Source organism: Alternaria novae-zelandiae (genome assembly GCF_023758075.1).
Source record: "Alternaria novae-zelandiae strain BMP 2774 chromosome Unknown scaffold_2, whole genome shotgun sequence".
Classification (NCBI taxonomy): Eukaryota; Fungi; Ascomycota; class Dothideomycetes; order Pleosporales; family Pleosporaceae; genus Alternaria; species Alternaria novae-zelandiae.
Window position 1 is genome coordinate 357,609 of NW_026056962.1, and position 18,205 is coordinate 375,813.

General features: G+C 53.5%; 5 protein-coding genes across 5 annotated transcripts; all 5 read right to left on the bottom strand.

The window, feature by feature from the left end:
* Positions 1 to 187: 187 nt before the first annotated feature.
* J4E88_001156 (uncharacterized protein) lies at positions 188 to 1,362 on the bottom strand (the record flags this gene model as incomplete). The annotated part of the gene is made up of 4 exons (XM_049394828.1): positions 188 to 242; positions 292 to 1,063; positions 1,111 to 1,153; positions 1,249 to 1,362. The coding sequence occupies 4 exons, from the start codon at positions 1,360 to 1,362 to the stop codon at positions 188 to 190; spliced, it is 984 nt and encodes a 327-aa protein (XP_049258692.1).
* A 1,594-nt stretch (positions 1,363 to 2,956) lies between these two features.
* NIP1 (Translation initiation factor 3 subunit c) lies at positions 2,957 to 5,700 on the bottom strand (the record flags this gene model as incomplete). Its single annotated transcript, XM_049394829.1, has 4 exons — positions 2,957 to 4,210; positions 4,255 to 4,627; positions 4,676 to 5,288; positions 5,373 to 5,700. The coding sequence occupies 4 exons, from the start codon at positions 5,698 to 5,700 to the stop codon at positions 2,957 to 2,959; spliced, it is 2,568 nt and encodes an 855-aa protein (XP_049258693.1).
* Positions 5,701 to 6,587: 887 nt separating this feature from the next.
* J4E88_001158 (uncharacterized protein) lies at positions 6,588 to 9,511 on the bottom strand (the record flags this gene model as incomplete). Its single annotated transcript, XM_049394830.1, has 6 exons — positions 6,588 to 7,378; positions 7,427 to 7,905; positions 7,954 to 8,213; positions 8,261 to 8,620; positions 8,670 to 8,947; positions 9,013 to 9,511. The coding sequence occupies 6 exons, from the start codon at positions 9,509 to 9,511 to the stop codon at positions 6,588 to 6,590; spliced, it is 2,667 nt and encodes an 888-aa protein (XP_049258694.1).
* An 887-nt stretch (positions 9,512 to 10,398) lies between these two features.
* Positions 10,399 to 12,088, bottom strand: SIDA2 (L-ornithine N(5)-monooxygenase; the record flags this gene model as incomplete). Its single annotated transcript, XM_049394831.1, has 3 exons — positions 10,399 to 10,521; positions 10,576 to 11,122; positions 11,169 to 12,088. 3 exons carry the CDS (start codon positions 12,086 to 12,088, stop codon positions 10,399 to 10,401), a joined length of 1,590 nt encoding a protein of 529 aa, XP_049258695.1.
* A 1,563-nt stretch (positions 12,089 to 13,651) lies between these two features.
* Positions 13,652 to 17,972, bottom strand: J4E88_001160 (uncharacterized protein; the record flags this gene model as incomplete). Its single annotated transcript, XM_049394832.1, has 7 exons — positions 13,652 to 14,140; positions 14,254 to 14,384; positions 14,432 to 14,832; positions 14,888 to 16,455; positions 16,511 to 17,165; positions 17,221 to 17,380; positions 17,444 to 17,972. 7 exons carry the CDS (start codon positions 17,970 to 17,972, stop codon positions 13,652 to 13,654), a joined length of 3,933 nt encoding a protein of 1,310 aa, XP_049258696.1.
* Between the last annotated feature and the right edge of the window lie 233 nt (positions 17,973 to 18,205).

The following is an 18,205-nucleotide window of genomic DNA, read 5'->3' on the forward strand; positions in this document are numbered from 1 at the left end:
GTATTTGTATTGTTGTGGCCTGTCTGAACACACTCGATGCGACTGTCAAGAGTGAAACTAGCTCTTGTCTTTCCAAGCTCCAGCGCCATAACCAGCAGTAGGTAGTTTTCCTGGAAACGAGTATGGTAAGCGACGGAGCCATTGACAGCAGGCGGATGGTAGTCTCGTCAGGAAGCGAGCGCGTCCATCAATCCTTGAGGCGCGTACCTGCAATGTCTTCCTGAGCGTCTCTGATGAGGAAGCTGGAAGCTGTTAGCCTTGGAAACATGTTGACGTGAGATTGTAACTCACTTGTACCACAAAACGGTCGGCAACACCGTACCCAGATGCCACAGGCTGTGCGCATCAACCATGCCCATCCAGGGCGGGAAGTCCAACAGCTCCAGGCTCATAGCCAAGATGATCCAGGCAACACACAGACCCGGCCAGACAGCCCAGGTCCTCCCAATCTTCTGATACTGAACGTAACTGAAGCCGCTCCAAAGCAGGTTGGACACGATACCAACAGCGACATTGGCAGCCATGTTGTACGTGTAATCCCAGGACCAGAGCGAGAGGTACAAGACATGCAACGTATACAACGTAATGCACAGTCCCGTCCAGAGCCTCAGCAAGCTCTGTTTCCTCGGCTCCTTCCTGTCGAGTCGGAACACTCTGATGGGCGCATAGTACAGCCCATACAGAACATTCGCGCCCGCAGCGAAGTAGTCCAGCTTCTCCGTGACCCCAAAGTCTCTGGTATGGAATATCATGCTGAACGTCCAGCTCGCCAGGCCCACGTAGCCAAACCACAGGTAGTATTTCCGCAGCGGGTACGACGCGGGAATCTTGTCGCGGAGCTGCGACATGCCCCAGTCGTGCGCGAGGTAGTTGAAGAGGGAGAAGATGACGCTAAACGGCTCTTGCATGCCCATGAAGCGGTAGAAGGGCCATTTGCCGTGGAATTGGTAGATGGGTTGCATGTAGGGAGGGTCGCGCGCGAGGCGTTGGGTGGTTATGATGTGCTGACACGTGTAGTCGCATTCTGAGGGACAGTCCCAGAGGAGCAGGCGGCGGTGGAAGGCTGCGCGTGTGAGTAGGCGTGGAGGAGGGTGATTAGGGTGGGCATACGTATTGACGTGCCATCTGGACCGCAATTGGCTTCTTTACACACCTGTAGATGAGCAGTTAGTTACATGTCTCAAGTCGGTGAAGGCGCATTCTCCTTGCTCATGTCTCCAGCCAAAGCGCAACTCCATCTACACGTACTTGAACACAGTCCTTGAAATCGGGCAGTCTGTCACCCAATGAAGCCTGGGCTGCTCCGCCCAGCAGAAGCAGAACGGCGAGGGTGTGCCATGCAGAGGCTATTCGTAGCTTCATGGTTCACCGATGTGGAGGGGTGCGGCTGCCATGTGGTTTCGTCTCGTGTTCTCAAGTCGCGTGTCTGCGATGGATCGACAGGGTCTTGGCGGGCCGGTAACTCCGTCGTTCCCCTGGCACGTGTGATGGAACGACGACGACATCGAAGCTCGCAGTATGGACATAATGCGCAATAAGTATGGGGTACTGGTGTTTCTAGGCTATTGTCTTGAGGAAAAGAAAGTGGAAAGATGCGTTATAGTCGACGTCCTTACCAGAGCGAAGGCTAACAAGATCTAAAGCAATATACATTTACAAAGTCATTTACTACTGTTTTTATGCTCGCAATACATCATTGCTCGTCGCTCAAACAGTTGCTATCGTGTCGTCTTCAATGTTCAAGATCTCTATCCCCGGTTTGACTCCATACAAACGTATGGTTCGGCCAACAATCGGATACCATTCGGATTCCACATTCCAACAGCCCCACCTTTGGGCCACTGGTTAGAAGAGGAGTTGTTCTTCGGTTGGTTAGTTTGTCGTACGGTGAGTGGCTCTTCCCCGCTTCCACCCAACATTGCATACGTTCTAATTCCACAAATCTCCATCAACACCAGTCTTCAAGACACCAGGGCGTGTGGCTCAGTGGTAGAGCGGTTAGTTATCACCTTGTGCAGAGTGTATGCGACACAAGTACTGACTTAAGTAGTCCGCTTTGCAAGGCTTTTCGCACTAGACCTAGTGCAGAAGACTTGAAAACAATTGCGGAAGGTCCGGGTTTCGGTAAGACAGTGAATTGAACGAGTTCGAGCACAGTTGCTAACAAAGTCGGTAGATCACCCGCCCGTCCATATCTTTTTGCCCCTGCAGACGTCTGGCAGCTAGAATACCTCTATTCGACTGTCTAGCTTTTTGTTATTCTTAGTTGATTAGACAATTTTTGCTCGCAAGATATACCGCCCAAAGAGAGGCGGATAGTGCTGCTCAACGACGCTACCTTTACCATATTAACTCATCTCAGAGACGCAAGAAGCAGCGTGTAGGGTTATTTATTAGCTGCTTTTAAACTTAAGATATACGGGCTAAGATACACACAGCACGTAAAGCCCGAGAGTTGACATATTGTCGCATGCTTTGAACACTTTCGCAGAAGATACGAAAGACTCCTTGTCACATTATCGCCCTCACTCTAATCCCTCCGGAGTATCTAATTCGCTATGCAAAGCCATGTTGATGAAGGTGTTTCAGCACACTACTCAACACACCCGATGCAGCACAATTGTACCAAGGCAAATTTCCACTTCATCGCCTTACATTTAGGCACTTTAACACCCTCGAAGGATGGATGGCTATACAAAGTCAAATCCAAGTGTGTTGGGAACTGTCAGGACTGCGATCATATACATTTTATTTACACATCCATCAACCACCAATGTCAAAGACTACGCGGCCAAACATGATGTGCTTTTTGCGTACTTTTCATTCCTGCATTCGCTCTCATGATCTAGCTGAAAAGCATTCGCATTACCACGGAGCTACCAAAGGTGTAGTCCGACAAAACCGTATTCGCCGCCCATGACCCTACGTTGCCTCCTAGAAGACGAGGTATCTACGTCTAAGCCTGGATCGCACGTCCCAAAGCACCGCCAGTGAACTGTTGATTCCTTCCACCCCGTGGTCCACCTCCGCCGCGACCACCACCACCACGGCCGCCTCCTCGGCCACCACGACCGCCACGTCCACCTTGCCTCTCAAAGGCGTTGGCGGTTCCTTGTGTGCGTTGCTCCAGTGTCTTCTCGTTCGACTCGATGAGACCGGATGCCTTGTCTGACAAGCTAAGCGCGAGCGTCTGTAGTCTTGACAGCTCAACACCCTTCCTGAAGATGATGGCGGAGTTGACTTGGTCGAGAGCGGCAGCGAGCTCCTCGTGTGAAATCATCTTGGAGACGACTGCGGAGACTTTGCGCTCCGACAGCTCGAACATACCCGCCAGTGTGGTGATGGAGAGCGTGTCGTAGAAAGGTGCGTATGTGAAGAGATATGTCCGGAGACCCTCTTCCTGGATTTGCGAGGAAAGCATCTCCTTAATCTTCTCCGAGTCGGCCATGAGCTCCCAGATCTTGATCGAGTTGATGAACTCCGCTGCCTTCTTCCATTCACCAGCAGACAGTGCCTTGGACGCCTGCATGACGTGATCACGCGTGTTCTCAGGAGGACCAGTGAAGATCTGGCGCTCATGGTACTCTAAGAGACGGCGGTAGGTCTTGCTGATGACTCGCTTCCTCAGGTCGGGCGAGGAGCCAAGCTGTGCGAGAAGAGGAATCTCAAGCAACATGGAGCAGGTCAGGTAGACGCACTCTAGCAGCTCAAGGTTGATGTGCATGTGGAAAGGAAGTTGCCGTTGACGCTCGAGACGCTCTTGCTCGGGCGAGATCTGGGAGTATCGCTGCATCTGCAGACCTTGTGCAAGCAGCTCCTTCTGCCTGTTGCTACCGCAGATCTCCTGCAGCGAGGTTTGTGCCTCGTAGACGAGACCGGCACGGAACGCGCAGAGACCGACTTGGACCAGCGCGCGGTTGAAGAGAATCTGTGTGTTGACGTCAAAGTTGCTAATGGTCTCTTGCAAATGCGACATGAGCATCATGTCGCGAGCCTTGTAGTACTGGTCGTGCAGAGACAGGAAGTAGATCTGGCACAACATGGCGCGAGCGCGGATGATGCCCTCACTGTTCTGGAAGAGGTATGTGCAAAGAGTTTGTACGAGGGAGGCGGTGTCGTTGGAGATGGCGCGGGGGGTGATCTCGGAGTCAAGGCTCTCCGGGATCGCCTTCCAGACGTTGTTCTCGAGGATAGTGATAACTTGGGAGGGCTATGGACGTTAGCATAGAAAGCAGAAAACGGCGTGTTTCTTACCTTGAAGTAGACGTGTTCCAATCTCCGCATAACAATGCGGTTCAGTGGCTCTTGTGGAAGTTCCAGGCTTGGGTTCTTCTTCATGCTCTCAACGTATACCAGGGTGCGCACCAGCTGAGCGTACAGCAGAGCCTCGTCGGTCAACCGTTCAATGTACTCGGAAGTGTGTGGGTCGATGTGCTGCAGCGAGCGGGTGAGCTCGTCGTCGAGCCTCTCAACGAAAGAGACGACGCTTCCTGGGATGCGGAAGATCTCGCCGGGTGTAATGGTGGGCAGCTTCTCGTCGTCCTCCCATTCCTCGGCGTTCTCGATGACAACAATCTCGTTGCTGTTCTCAAGAATCTCAAGGAGCTTTCCAAATTCCTGGTCGGCCCTGCGTTGTGTTAGCAAATGGCGAACATGTCAGGCCAAAGGTACTCACAGCTTCCACTGATCTTGGTGCATGTGGCTGGCAGTACCAGACGTCAAATCGAAGCGCGTCGAGATGAGGGTCAAAAGAACGCGGACCTTTTGGTAGTCATTGACGGCGACGTCGAACAGCTTCTCCAGTGTCCGGATGTGCTCCAGCTTGTCCGAGTTCTTGCGACCACGCTGCTCGACAATGGCGCGCAGGTGCTTGAGAATACCCTCAGCCGTGTACAGGACAGCCTTGCCACCAGCTCCGACTGTGATGAAGCCGTCGTCAGTGGCCTCCTCAACGACCTCGGTGCCGAGTTGAGGGATCTTGTTCTTCTTCTTCTTTTCCTTGGGTGCTTGAACCACTTCCTCCTCCTCGCGCATAAAGTCCTCCTTGTTCTCCCGGTAGGCGTTGATGTCCTTTTCAAAGTCGCGGTTGTGCTTCTTGATCTTCTGGCGGACAGCGTTGAAACCGCGGCCGTTGACAGCGTTCATCTTCTTGGGGGTGACCTTCTGCTTCTCGTGGGTCTCGAGGACAACCGTCTCGAGGTCGGCAACGGCCTGGATGTACAGCTTGGGGACCTTGCCATCGTTCTGCTTGGTCAGAGTAGGCACCTGGCGGATGAGCTTGTCGAACTCTGTATAACGCATGTCAGCACTGTTTGTGTACCCCGCCACCATGTTCTATGCTACCCCCAGAGCCACTTCGGAATTAGACGTACGCTCGGAAATGACAGCCCAGTCGTTGATCTTCTGCGCGTTCTCAATGAGCCGGATGGTCGCCTCGAGCTCGTCGAAGCGCTTGTCCTTGGCACTCTTCAGCACCTTGTTCACATCCTCGTCGTCGCTGTCGCTGTCGCTCGAGGCGTCCTTCAAGAAGCGGTTGGCTCCGGTTTCGGATCCAGAGTCGGACGAGTCGTCGTCATCGGATTCCTCGTCCGAGTCCTTGTCGCTGTCTTCCTGCTCAGACTCCTCGTCGTTGGAGTAGAGCTCCTCCTCGCTGGACTCGTCCGAGGAGCTGTCGCTGGCGGCAAAGAATCGTGACGCCATGGTTGCAGTGCTCGAGAGTAGGGATTTGCCGGAGGGGTCGAGGGTAATATGTGTGGCGGGCGCCGTGTGGGTTGACCAGAGTCACTGCCGCCTTGGTTGAACTTTCCGGAGCCGAATTTCGAGCCAGCGCCAAGCCATGACTGTGTGCCCCGCGCCTAACCCTAAGCAGACGCGAACGCCTTCACCACCATACGCTAGGACAATCACTCTAACCATGCAAGTCTGCACCGCGTCCAAAGCGTTGGTATTGACGTTCATTGATTGCGTTCACTACTAGTAATTCAATAGCACAGTCAGCCTACACCGAGCTCATTCATCCTCCAACCCCATCACGAGCATCGCAGCTGAAAGTATGCTTTTATGGCCATGGACACAGCCAAACAGGTTTATGAGAATGCTAATAAAAGTACATGTGCTGCCATCCACCGCTTCCCCGACTGCTGAGGACGTTCGAGTCATGGCTCGACATCTAGCGACCCCAGCCAAGCTGTTGAACATGCATCTGGTCCGCCCCGTTGTGTACCATTCAATCAAGACCCAGCTTCTCTCGTTCAGTGACTCCCAGTGCAGGCCGTGAGTCATCAATCTGGCCCAGCAGAGAGCCTGTCAGAAGCCAGTTGAGGGCGCTGTGCATCGTCAGAGCGTGGTACAATTTGAGCAGATCGTGGGGAACATGTGCGGCCTGCGCGGTCATCCGAGTCCTGCTCCACCTGTCGATAGCGACATGTTCCCTATCTCAGTCTTGGGCAACGATACTGACGGAAGCACTCCGAGGGAAACGTGCATCAAGGAGAACTCAGAACGCCGCGACTCATCCACCGTCGCAACTCTACGTGGTGCAGAGGGTTGTTTTCGTAATATGAGAACTACTCGTCGAAGCCATCCCGTCACTGCCAATGATTCTGACCCATAAAACCTTCTTCAAGCGTCCGGTCTTCCAAGTTTCGCACAAAGTTCTGGTTGCGGTTTGAATTGCCTGCCCTTGACCCCCTTCTCCTGGCGGCGCTGCTCGCGCTTTCAGGGGCACCATCAGGTGGCGGTGGGTAGTATGCCGGTGATGGTTGCAGACGAACAGGCGCGTTGGGATCGAGGTGGCTCATGACCCTCTGAAGGGCAGGGGGGATACCGGATTGTCCCGACTGCTGTTGATCCATCGTCGTTGCTCGCTGCCGCCCAGCGCGGGTAGTAGCTTGGGCATACAGGTTCTGGGGCTGGTTGTATTGCCGTGGCTGTTGTGGCTGCATCATATTCATTGGCTGACCGTATTGTGCTGTCTGTGCAGGATATGGTGGAGGAGCGCCCTGGTGGTTCGGGCCGTACATGTTGTAGGGGTTTTGCTGAGCCTGCGGGCTTTGTGCAGCGGCATACTGGTTCATCTGCATGTTCGCATACGCAGCATGCTGGGCTGCTTGCGCTTGTTGCTGTTGCGCGACGGCCTGTTGTTGCTGCTGCTGTCGCTGTCTGCTCATGCCCTCGTATCGTTGCTGTTCCTGAACACCGGGGGCAGGCGACCTGCTTGAGCCAGACTTTAGAGTCATGGGAGGTACGAATGGACCAGTGAACTTGGCCTGGGTTATGAACGGATGTAACTTGGCCTGCGCAGGGGTCCAACGTTCTAGTGGGTTGAGATTCAGCAGTCCCTGTGCAAAGTCGATAAAGGCCGCTCGGTTGGCCATTTCTATGAGATGTTAGCCGTGAAGGTGACACAGTCTGTTGGCCTGCTTACCTCGCTCGATCTCGTTTGGCTTCATGTTCTTCCGCGGCATGGGATAATTCTTAATTATGTCGGGCAGGGTTGTGGCAGAGAAGTACTTCTTGCTGGGCTGCTCCTTCGTGCCATGTTCCCGTGAGTACTGCTCCATTGACTTCAGCCGATATTGCTTGCGACCATACTCATCCTGCGACTTCTCGTAGAACTCTCCTGATTGCTTGCCCATTTCGAGCATCCAATGCGGTGGTAACCCCAGCATCTCCGTTATCCTTGACACTTGGTTGTACTCAGACGAGCCTGGGAACAGAGGCAGACCGAGGAATAACTCGACAACAATGCAACCCAATGACCACATGTCGATCGCTGCTGAATACGGCAGACCAAGAAGAACTTCGGGTGATCGGTAGAATCGCGATTGGATGTACGTGTACACGGTCTGGCGTTCGTCGCATGCGGAACCGAAATCGATGATTTTGATGATTGGGCTCTCGAGGCTAGCAACAGGTCAGTGGACGCGCGCAAATGTCAGACATGTTACGTACTTCTTCAACAAGATGTTCTCGGGCTTCAAGTCGCAATGTATCAGCTTTGCCTTTCCAAGCAATGCGAGACCATTGATCAGCTGCTGTGCGAACACGCGCACCAGGGTTGTGGACAGTCCACGGAACTGATTTTGTTTGATCAGCTCGTACAAGTTGACGCTGAGCAACTCGAAGACCAGACACAGATGTTGCCTGTGGATGAAGGTGTCTTTCAGCCGCAGAAGGTGATGATCATCGTTCTTGTCCATTTGCTTGTTCAACTGCGCCGTGTTAGAGCCGTCCTACGTTTTTGTAGGTGAATACTGACCAAATCAAGCACCGACACTTCCATCATACTCTGGTTGAAGTATGCTGTCCGGTTCTTGATAACCTTGACCGCAACAACCTCCTGTGTCTTCAAGTTCTGGCACTTGACGACCTGCCCAAAGGTACCCTGACCTAGCACATCTAGAATCAGATAGCGGTTCTTGTGCCCTGATTCCTCTGACCCAAGAATGTCGTTTACGTAGAGTATGTAATCGCTATCCTCGTTGTCGTATCCGTCGTTCTTGACGCCCTTGCTCGGCTTCGTGAGGACTCGGCGAGGGTTGCGCGACGATTGGTAGTTGAAGCCGCCGTTGCACAGCTTGTAGGTCATTGGCAGGTGCGCAGTGAGCGCTTGTAGGGGCTAGACGTTCTGTTAGTATGGAAGTTGTCACCCACACTGTTCGACTTACGCTAATAAAGCCACCCTCAGGATTTGCGCGACGAAAGGGCGGCTGGGCATTGATCTTAGGTTGCAGATCGGCGGTGTTGACACACTTTTCGAATTTTGGTACTGGCCCTCGGCCTGGCGGAGGCAGCTGTGGGGGGTTTGAGCTGGAGGAGGCGCGCGGCGATCGAGCGTCTCTGTTGTATACCGCGTTCAATTGCGCCGTCGCAGATTGCGGGTAGAAACTCTCGGGGCTCATGTTGGACTGTAGAGGCGGCAGTTGAGGGGCATGCGGTCGGGAGGCTAAAGCGAGACTGTCAGTACTGGGGGCCAAGGCATGTGAATATCCAAGCACAGGCTGAACCTACATGGCGGAGAGTAGTAGTTGTTGGGCGGCGACATATAGGGATTGTTGCGCGTCGGGCTCTGCCGGCTGGCTTGCGTCTGCGCTTGGGCCTGAGGGGTAAAGCTGGTGTAGTTCTGTCCGCCCTGCTGCGCACCGCCCGAGTAGGGCGAGGTAGGTGAAAGGTTCATGGGCGAGTATCTGCGGGCGGCGGCACTCTCCTCTTGCTGGAGGAACTGCTGCGATTGCCTCTGCTGTTGCGTAGGGCGCGCCATGTTCAGCCGCGGCTTGTATGCGTCCTCCATGGGAACATCGCCATCGCCGTCGTTGTACTCGGGGCCTCGGCTAGCAGTGCCGCCAGGCGATTGCAAAGGCATTGAATTCTGTCGTGACGGCGTTGCGTAGGGGTCCGGCTTGACCTGCGAAGACACGCTGGCGTCCCGCGAGGCGTGCGGAGACGGGGCCATGCTGTGCGAGTAGCGATTACCCGGTGCCTCCGAGTAGGCAGTCCACTGCGGTTCCATGGCAACCGGGAGCAGCGAGGGCTAAGGGTGTAGAGCGACGGTGTCGCGGATAGAGACGCCAATCAGTCCTCACTGCCGGTGTTGCATGCCGAGGATACGCGCCCGCTGATGGAGAGGATCGAGCTACGGCGGACGGTGACTGCGGCGCAGCGCTGGAGTCGTGGGTGCAAGAGGCGTGGGCTCGAGGGGAGCGCGCTTGTTGTGGCCGTACGGGACTCGGGGTGACGGGCTTGGAGCGTTTGGCGGTTGCGGGGTGGTGTTACGTGGTCAGCGGCTGTACGCTGTCGCAGCAGGGCCTGGAGCAGCCGCAGGGAAGAAATGCGCGGACGGGAAGCGCAGAGGAGAATATGCACAGGCAGAGGGAAAGGATGGCTTCAAGGTCAGCGTAGCGCTGATGTCGGCGCCATTGCAACATCCATGGAATTGGGCTCTTTCCTTGGTTGCGCTAGCGACCAAAGCGGCCAGCCTCCTCGCGCCCATCATCGTGGGGTGACTGCCGTCATTCACTGTGCGGGCTGCAGCTGCCTTTCTCTGCCGTTTTGCTCATCATTATCACGCATACAGCAGGCACACGACGGTCGCCGCGCAGCTCCTCGTTGTGTCGACTGCAGCTTCTTTGGGCTGCCTCCTTCTTCAGGGTCCTCAAACAGGCAGGCGCGACCCTGGATGCCCTAGGCACCGATATCAAATTCAAATAAGCGTTGCTTTTTTCCCTCACCACACCCGCCGCGGACCGCAGCAAGTGCAAGCGACATGTGCAATTGGAACGACAAACGAAATTGGACATGGCTGGGCGAAAAGCTGGCGTGACCAAAGACGTCATAGTAGTATGTGCAGCTGGAAGAGGAGTGTGCCTAGTTACATGGAATCCACCGACGAACCATCCATTACTCGCGCATCTCATACCCGCCCAACACGTCGCCGTTGTCCCACGTGGCAGGCCTCTCAAAGATGCTCCTCACCATCTCACCTCCACGCGTCGCAAGCACCGAAAGAAGGGTATCGCTCAACTGTCGCATGATTAGCACATCTTCCTCTTCGTAACATGCCCAGGCAGTACTTACACCGTGCGTAGTCTCACAGCAGCCCTGCAGCCAAACACCGGCATCGTCACCAACACTCTTCTCGGTGAAGTTGATCTTGTAGTCCCTCTGCACCTGCCACTTGGCGCCCTCTAGCTCTCCACTAGGCATTAGGTGCCTTGCGTCCTTGAGCAGCGTCTCGTGCAAGTCCCTGTGGTATCCTGTCGCTACAAAGACGGCATCGACATCCAATGTCTCCTGCCTTTCTTGGGCACCCGCACACTCCGAGAAGTATAATGGACTGGTGTCTTGTACCTGAAGGCGTACACCACCCGGCCGAACTGGGGAGTCGGTCACATCGGTTACGCGACGGTATGGCATGATCCTGTGCGGCCAGTTCTCTTCCTCGGCGGGCGAGTTACCATGACGGATGCGCTGTAGGTATAGGGTCTCGTAGATGTGTTCGAGAAGCGGAAGGCGGACGACGCCGTAGTTCGTGCCCTTGTCCTCCAGCAGCGTAGTTGCGCGAAGCTTAGGGGCGCGTGCGTATGTGCAGTCTGTTCGCGACGGGTTGAAGATTTCGTTGACACTGGTATATTAGCGAGGCAGTCCGGCAACAGTCATCTCTCACTTACAATGGTGAGTCGTCGCTTGGTCGCAGGGCTCCTCCCTTGATCAGCATTCGTGTTCGCGAGTTGGGGTAGTTTGCGTGTAGGAAGTCGAAGATCTCAGCGGCACTCTGGCCGTTTCCGACTACTGCCACACTGTAAGGCGCGCTGTGATCCTTCAAGATCTCCTTCGAGATGTATGAAAACTTCGACGAGTGGACAACCTTGGGATGGTTTGTCGGGAATGGCGCAGGAATATTTGGCCGTCCACCCGCAGCGATGACGACATGCTTGGTTCTCCGCGACTCGATGCGTCCTGTCAGGGTGTTGCGAGAGACGACGGTGAATGTGGTTATCTCGCCATTTGGCGACTTCTCGGGCATGACCTTGATGACTTCTTGGCTGTATGCTACCACCTCTTCGAACCAGCTAGCGCACCACTTCATGTAGTCCTCGTACTCCACACGGGCTGGTAGGAAGGTGTTCAGGTTTGCGAACTCGACTAAGCGGTCCTTCTGGTGCAGATAGTTGATGAAGGTGAATTCACTTCTTGGGTTTCGCATAGTGGCCATGTCCTTCATGAATGTGATTTGCATCTTCGCACCCGGTAGAAGCATGCCAGCGTGCCACGCGAATTGCGACTGCTTCTCGAGAAATGCGACTTTCGGTGGTCTGCTTTGTAGGCCCGCAACATCCACCAGGGAAGGATCAGTCCCATCCAGAGCATCATGCAGAGCCACACCAATGGCTAGTGACGCTGGACCGAAACCGACACATATAAGGTCGTGCAGCTCATCTTCTGCAGTGTATCGGAGGTGTGAACGGTTTTCAATCGTGGGGAGATGGCTTTCATTGAGGTTCTCGGTCAGGAAACCGTTGAAAGCTCGTTGAACGGCTGGGGCTGGTCCTTCGGACGTGCTCGACGACATTTCGGCGTGCGGACTCATACCTGCGATATATTCGCGGGTTGTCACTACGAGGTACCCTGCTTCTGTTAGTATTGCTGGCACACATTACGCGAGCTCGTGTCGCGCTGTGCGCAACTGTTGGCGGGACTACGTACACTGACAACTGTCACCGACGCTTCAAATTGGGTTCTTTTTGAACTGGGCAATCAGGCGTCAAGAAGCTTGAGTCGCGGAGCTGTAAGTGGAAAGCCGACAGTCAGCGGATTCATGTGATAAACAATGACGTCTACACTTGACGCAGATGAACAATACGAAAAGACTGATGACAGCAACGTACCTATTTGATCGCTCAATTGTAAGGTCACAAGAAGCACCTCACTCGCTGGATGGTCAACGTAGATACCGTCGTCAGGTTATGGGAGAAGGTCTCACGACGGCGGCCATGAGTTGTACCTTGACCATGGCCGTGCCCAGGATCCGTTCTTGCGTGTAGCCCATCCATGTCGATCGGCAGCGGCCGCGATGCTCGTCAGAGAATGGTCCGATGTCACTTCGTAAGAGCAGACCCTGACGGTCCGTTCCAACCTAGTGTCACCATGTGTGGTTCGCTAAGCAGGTGGTGGCAGCACAACCCCCATGTCACTGATCTTCGGACGCGCCATCTGATAAGATGACGGAGCATAGCCCGTCGAGCAACAGCTTTTTCGGCACTGGTAAAGCGTATGACGGAGGCAAAATTTTCAGACGTGCCCCGCAGCACTTGTCCTGTAGTTGCGTCGAGCGACGCGATCGAGTATAGTCTCCGTGGGGTCGTGGGTAACATGCGCGCTTGGCGGAGTAAAAGTTATCAGATGAAAATGAATCAATCGATCAGATTAGATGAAGAGATTTCTTGCGAGTTCGGAGCGGCCTCGGTCTTACTGGTGCACGCCCAACGACACCACCATCACCTGCATGTTCCGGCGTTGCTACTAGGCTCGGTTAGCACGCCGCAGCCGCCGATCATTCCAAGGTCCAGAAGCACGTCGTGCTAGCGCATAGTGAAGCAAGCTGGTGACGAACGAGGCGCTCGAAGACGCCATCTTCCGCTCGTCAAGTCGCCCTCGCATCGCTGAGAGCAATATGCGGTAAGAGAAACAGGACATGCGCAGAGCAGAAGCGTTGACTTTGTGAATAGCTGTGGAACGAAAAGATTGCACCGGCCAGTCTTCGGAACAGTGCGCTCATTTGGATAAATGCATTCGTCGATGTTCCATCCTAGGGCCCACTGTGAGCATACCATTTCATTAGCATGCAAACGCGGCAACATGTACTGAAGAGGATGCACCAGCGCGAACTAGGCAGGTTGAGGAGCAAACGCATGTACCATGCTTGAGGCAAGAAGCATTAATTAATTATGAAAGGAACTATGATGGTACAGGAACAAACATTGTTCAACGCCTTCGAAATGCGAGGGGTGCTCCTATAGGTAGTCAAAACATGAGGGTACTGGTACATACGCATATTACAATGCGCCAGTCGCCTAAACAACACGCATCGAAGAGACGAACCGGTCCGAGGAGACTGCGAAATGAAAGGTCGATAAAGTGTATAGATGAGCACCTAATCCAGCTCCTGTGTTGCGACCATGGCAGCATAAATGCCTCCCATGGCTACGAGCTCATCGTGTCTGCCCTGCTCAACGATACGACCGCCATCAAACACGAAGATACGATCTGCATATTGCACACTCGCTAATCGATGTGCTATCATGATGGTAGTTCGTCCTTTGGAGGCAGCGGCGATAGCCGTTCGGATGTCGCGCTCGGTATTGGCGTCCAGCTGCGATGTCGCTTCATCGAGAAGTAGGATCTCGGGATCACGTATGAGAGCTCGGGCGATAGCAAGGCGTTGGCGCTGACCGCCTGAGAGTTTGGAGCCATGTGCACCGACTTCCGTGTTGTAGCCCTCTGGAAGGCTCATGATGAAGTCGTGAAGCTCACATTCTTTGGCCACTCGTTGTATATCTTCATCGGCGACTGCGGTACCTGGCCGAGCGCCCAGTCCGATATTGAACTTTACGGAGCCTGGAAAGAGATCTGGCTCTTGCTCCTGCTGGGTGTCAGTCATCTTCATATGAAAGGCGCCCCATGAAGAGCCCCACACTCGATTGAAATGTAACAGAATGAAGTGTGTGTTGATCTGAACGAGAACGGGTAACTTACCACAAGTGCTAGGCGAGCACGATGGTTTCGAACGGGTTCTTGGCGTATGTCTTGCCCATCAAGGTACACTTGTCCAGCATTTGGATCGAAGAATCTCTCTATCAGATGAATCGTACTCGACTTTCCAGCGCCTGGCGACGAAGTCAGTACTTATCGTGCGACGATCTCGTTGACTTACCGGAACGACCGACAAAGGCTACGTTTTCGCCCTGGCGAATCTGAAATGAGACGTTGTTCAAGGCGGGAACATTAGGCCGACTCTCATAGTAGAGACTGACGTTACGGAACTCCAGTTCTCCACGCACTCCAAATGTTCCATACGATGCTGAAGGGCCAGACAACAAAGCGCTACCATTGGATGCAGTGGTGGTAGCGGATTCCAAAGGCCTCAAATCTGTGATGATCGACGGCTTCTCGTCATGTAGAGAGAATACATTCTGCGCTGCGGCCTTGGCCCGAGTTATTTCGGGTGCCAAGCTGAAGAGCTGACCTGCGGATTGTGCAGAAAAAAGAAGCGCAGGGAGTACAATGAAGAACTCTCGTTGACTATAGTTACCGTTGCGCACTTGTTTAGACCCCCTGTCGCATCAATTAGCATGTGGCTGATGGAAGCGGCATCAACATATATGCTTACCACCAGTACGCCAAAGAGTAGACGAAATATGTGACCGAGAGTGAAAAGGCGAGTAAGATGTTGCCAAGCACGCTGAACCTGAGGTGCTCCTCGTATGGCTTTCTGATTGCTTCTCGGTAACCATCCAGGAAGTGCGATTCCAAGCCAAAAACTGCAACGATCTGCATAGAAGAAGTGGCTTCGGAAGCGAGGGCTGCAGCGTCATTGTAAGCCGTCTGATGATGCTCTTCGGCCATAGCCAAGATACGAAGGCGCAGGAATCCAGCTAGAAGCATGACAGGTACAGCCGCCAGTAGAACTATGGCGATTTTCCATGCCACAATATGGGCCAGAACAATTCCGCCAAGAACAGACGTCGCAATGGAGAAGACGGTTCCGAGTATGACACCAGATAGACCACTAATACTGCCGCTATCAGAGTTCAGACGCGACATTAAAGCGTGATGAGAATGACCAGGCTTAGAGAACCAGGCAATGTCTTGTTGCAAGATAGTCCGGAAAGATAGATCTCGGACTCGTAAGGTAAGGTTTTCAGAGACCATGCCGAAAGCAGTTTTGCCGAAAGAGTGTGAAGTTAGAGCGATGATTGCCAGTCCGGAGAAAAGCAAACAGTAGAAAGATATTCTCCTCGTGAGATCGTCCGAGCCGGACGTGTCATTCAAGAGCTCAACCAAGTTGCCAAATATAAGCGCCTCTCCAATAATGACTCCACCACTGAAGACGGAGGAGATCAAACCGACAATTATAGCTGGCGTTTCACGGCGGCTCAATGCCAACGATCTGCGAATTAATGTCAAAGCACTCATCTTTGGCGCGTCGGTTTGTGATGCTGAAACCGGCCGGGAGGCATTGTTTGATTCGCCTGAAGACTCTCCATGCTCTTTGTGCGTAGAGCTCGCAGCAGATCGAATCGATGGAGTTGCTGAAGGCCGCGGTTTTTCGAATTGTTGTGCTTTGATGAGCTCTGCGTAGATGCCGTTCTTTTTGAGAAGATCTTGATGGCGCCCGTCTTCTTCTACACTTCCGTCTTTTATGACCACGATACGATCAGCATCTCGAACAGTTGCCAGACGATGTGCAATTATGATGGTACTTCGGTTGGCGCGGGCTGAAGAACGACGTAGATTTTCCAAAACGATCGCTTCACTTGTACCGTCCATGGCACTTGTGAATTCGTCCAGTAAAAGCAGGGACGGGTTACCCACAAGCGCACGCGCGAGGGTTATACGTTGCTTTTGGCCTCCGGAAAGTTGAGACTGGGGTCCGGAACTGATTTTCGTGTGTATGCCCTCAGGAAGTCGGTCTAGGAAATCACAATATGCCTCTGTCGCCGCCGCCTCACACCGAGCAAGAATCTCGTCTTCAGTCAATTGTTCTCTTTCGGCACTTGGGATACCATGCTTGATATTATCCAGTATTGTTCCAGTGAAGAGAACCGGATTTTGAGTGACGAGTGCGATGTGTGTCCGCAGGCTGTGGACGTTGAATGACTTCAAGTTGTCGTTGCCGAGGTTTACGGCGCCATAAGTTGGATCGTAGAGCCTCAAAAGCAGGGATGCAATAGTAGACTAGGAAGAAGTGAGGTTAGCCAATGGTTTGTGCTAGTCGAAAGTTGATGATTACCTTTCCCGAACCAGACGGTCCAACTAGACCCGTGACTTGCCCAGGCTTGATGCGTAAATTGATACTGTCGAGGATTCGCACAGTAGGACGAGCTGGGTATACAAATGACACCGATGAAAGCACCAAATCCTGTTCGAAATGTGTCCTGTCCGCCGGCTTTCCCTTTGGGGAATAGACATCGATATCGGATGTGGGATGATCGAGAACATCCATTACCGCAGCCCCAGCGGCGGCGGCCATTGCAAATGTCTGAATGAATGGACCGAACGACCCGACGACGAAAGAAGCGTCTAGTATGAGGAAGACGACTGCATAGATGGTACCAGCCTCAGCGCTGCCGTCTCTTAAGCGATCACCGTACCAGAAAGCAAGTGCGTTGGTCGCATATGCAACGAAGTAAACCGAGCCAAGCATGACAGCTCCTGCAACGCTCTTCCGGATTCCAACCCGCAAGGCAGATCGAAGGTGATGAACGTGTTCCTCGCTAAGCTGCTCGAACAGGCCAAACGCCTGCACGATCTGTACTGCGCGGATAGCACTCTCAGCGACCGAGGCAGCTTTCTCGGTGTATTGTGCAGCCTGCTTGGCGAGATCGGAAACTTGTTTAGTACCGAAATAGACAACGAATGCCATTGAAGGTATAACCGTGACGAACCTATGTAGCTATGTTAACGATTCTCTCTTGACATGACAGCGATGATGATAGTTACATTACTCCGGTCAGTTTTGCGTTTAGCATAAAACCCACAGTGAATGCGGAGATGAAGTAGCTTATGGATGCGATGAAGAGGCCCACCTTCTCCGAGGTACCGAGTTGAATGGTCTGTGTCTTCTCTGTGAGAATACTAGAAAGATCAGGCGAGACGGTGTCTACGAAAGGCAAATCGAGTCAATACATAGTCTATGCGAGGCATTTCTCGGGCATCTACGCACCATAGTAGGTCATGTCCATGCCTAAAGCACGATGCAAAAGTCTTTCTCTTGTTTTCCTACTCACGCGTTCTCCTATGACAGCCCAGCAAACCGCCCAAGCCCAGGTAATGACAAAATACCCGACTGCGACTGACATCAGACGGAACAAGAGATGCTTCAGCTCGTCTGGGTTGGGTGGGAAGTTGTTGATAATGCGCCCAAGCACGACACCTATCAGAGGAAGCGGCAGCCCGGCCAGAATCGCAGTTACGATGCCCAAAACCAGAATCAGCTTGGAGCCAACATCATCCAGCTGCTTGTAGAGTGCAAAATAGGAGGTTTTGTTCAAGCCAAGGATTTGGCGGATGAATCGTTGACGAAAGACGGTGGGACCTTCAAAAGCCTGAGGCTGAACCGTCGCTAACGACGGTTCTACATGCCTTTCCCATTGCGTACTGTGGCGGACAGAGGGCTCATCCTCAAGTTCACTTTCTTCGGAATCCAGAAGGGGTTGGCTCTCGGAGCTGTCATCGTCGTGATAGTCGGGCATTGTGGCGCGCGCCTGGCGTTGCGCAATGCGATTGCGGGTGTGCAGTGCTCGGCTGCTGCTCAGATGAGCATTAGCGAGCGAGAGATGCAGCGATAAACTTGCGACTGTGGACTAGAATGAGCGAGGATGCCATGGAGGCGATGTTGATAATCCAGCGTTGTTGATGTCACATCCATGGCCAACACGGAAGACGTGGTAGGAGCGCAGCACTAAATTAGAGTCTTGGCATGGTC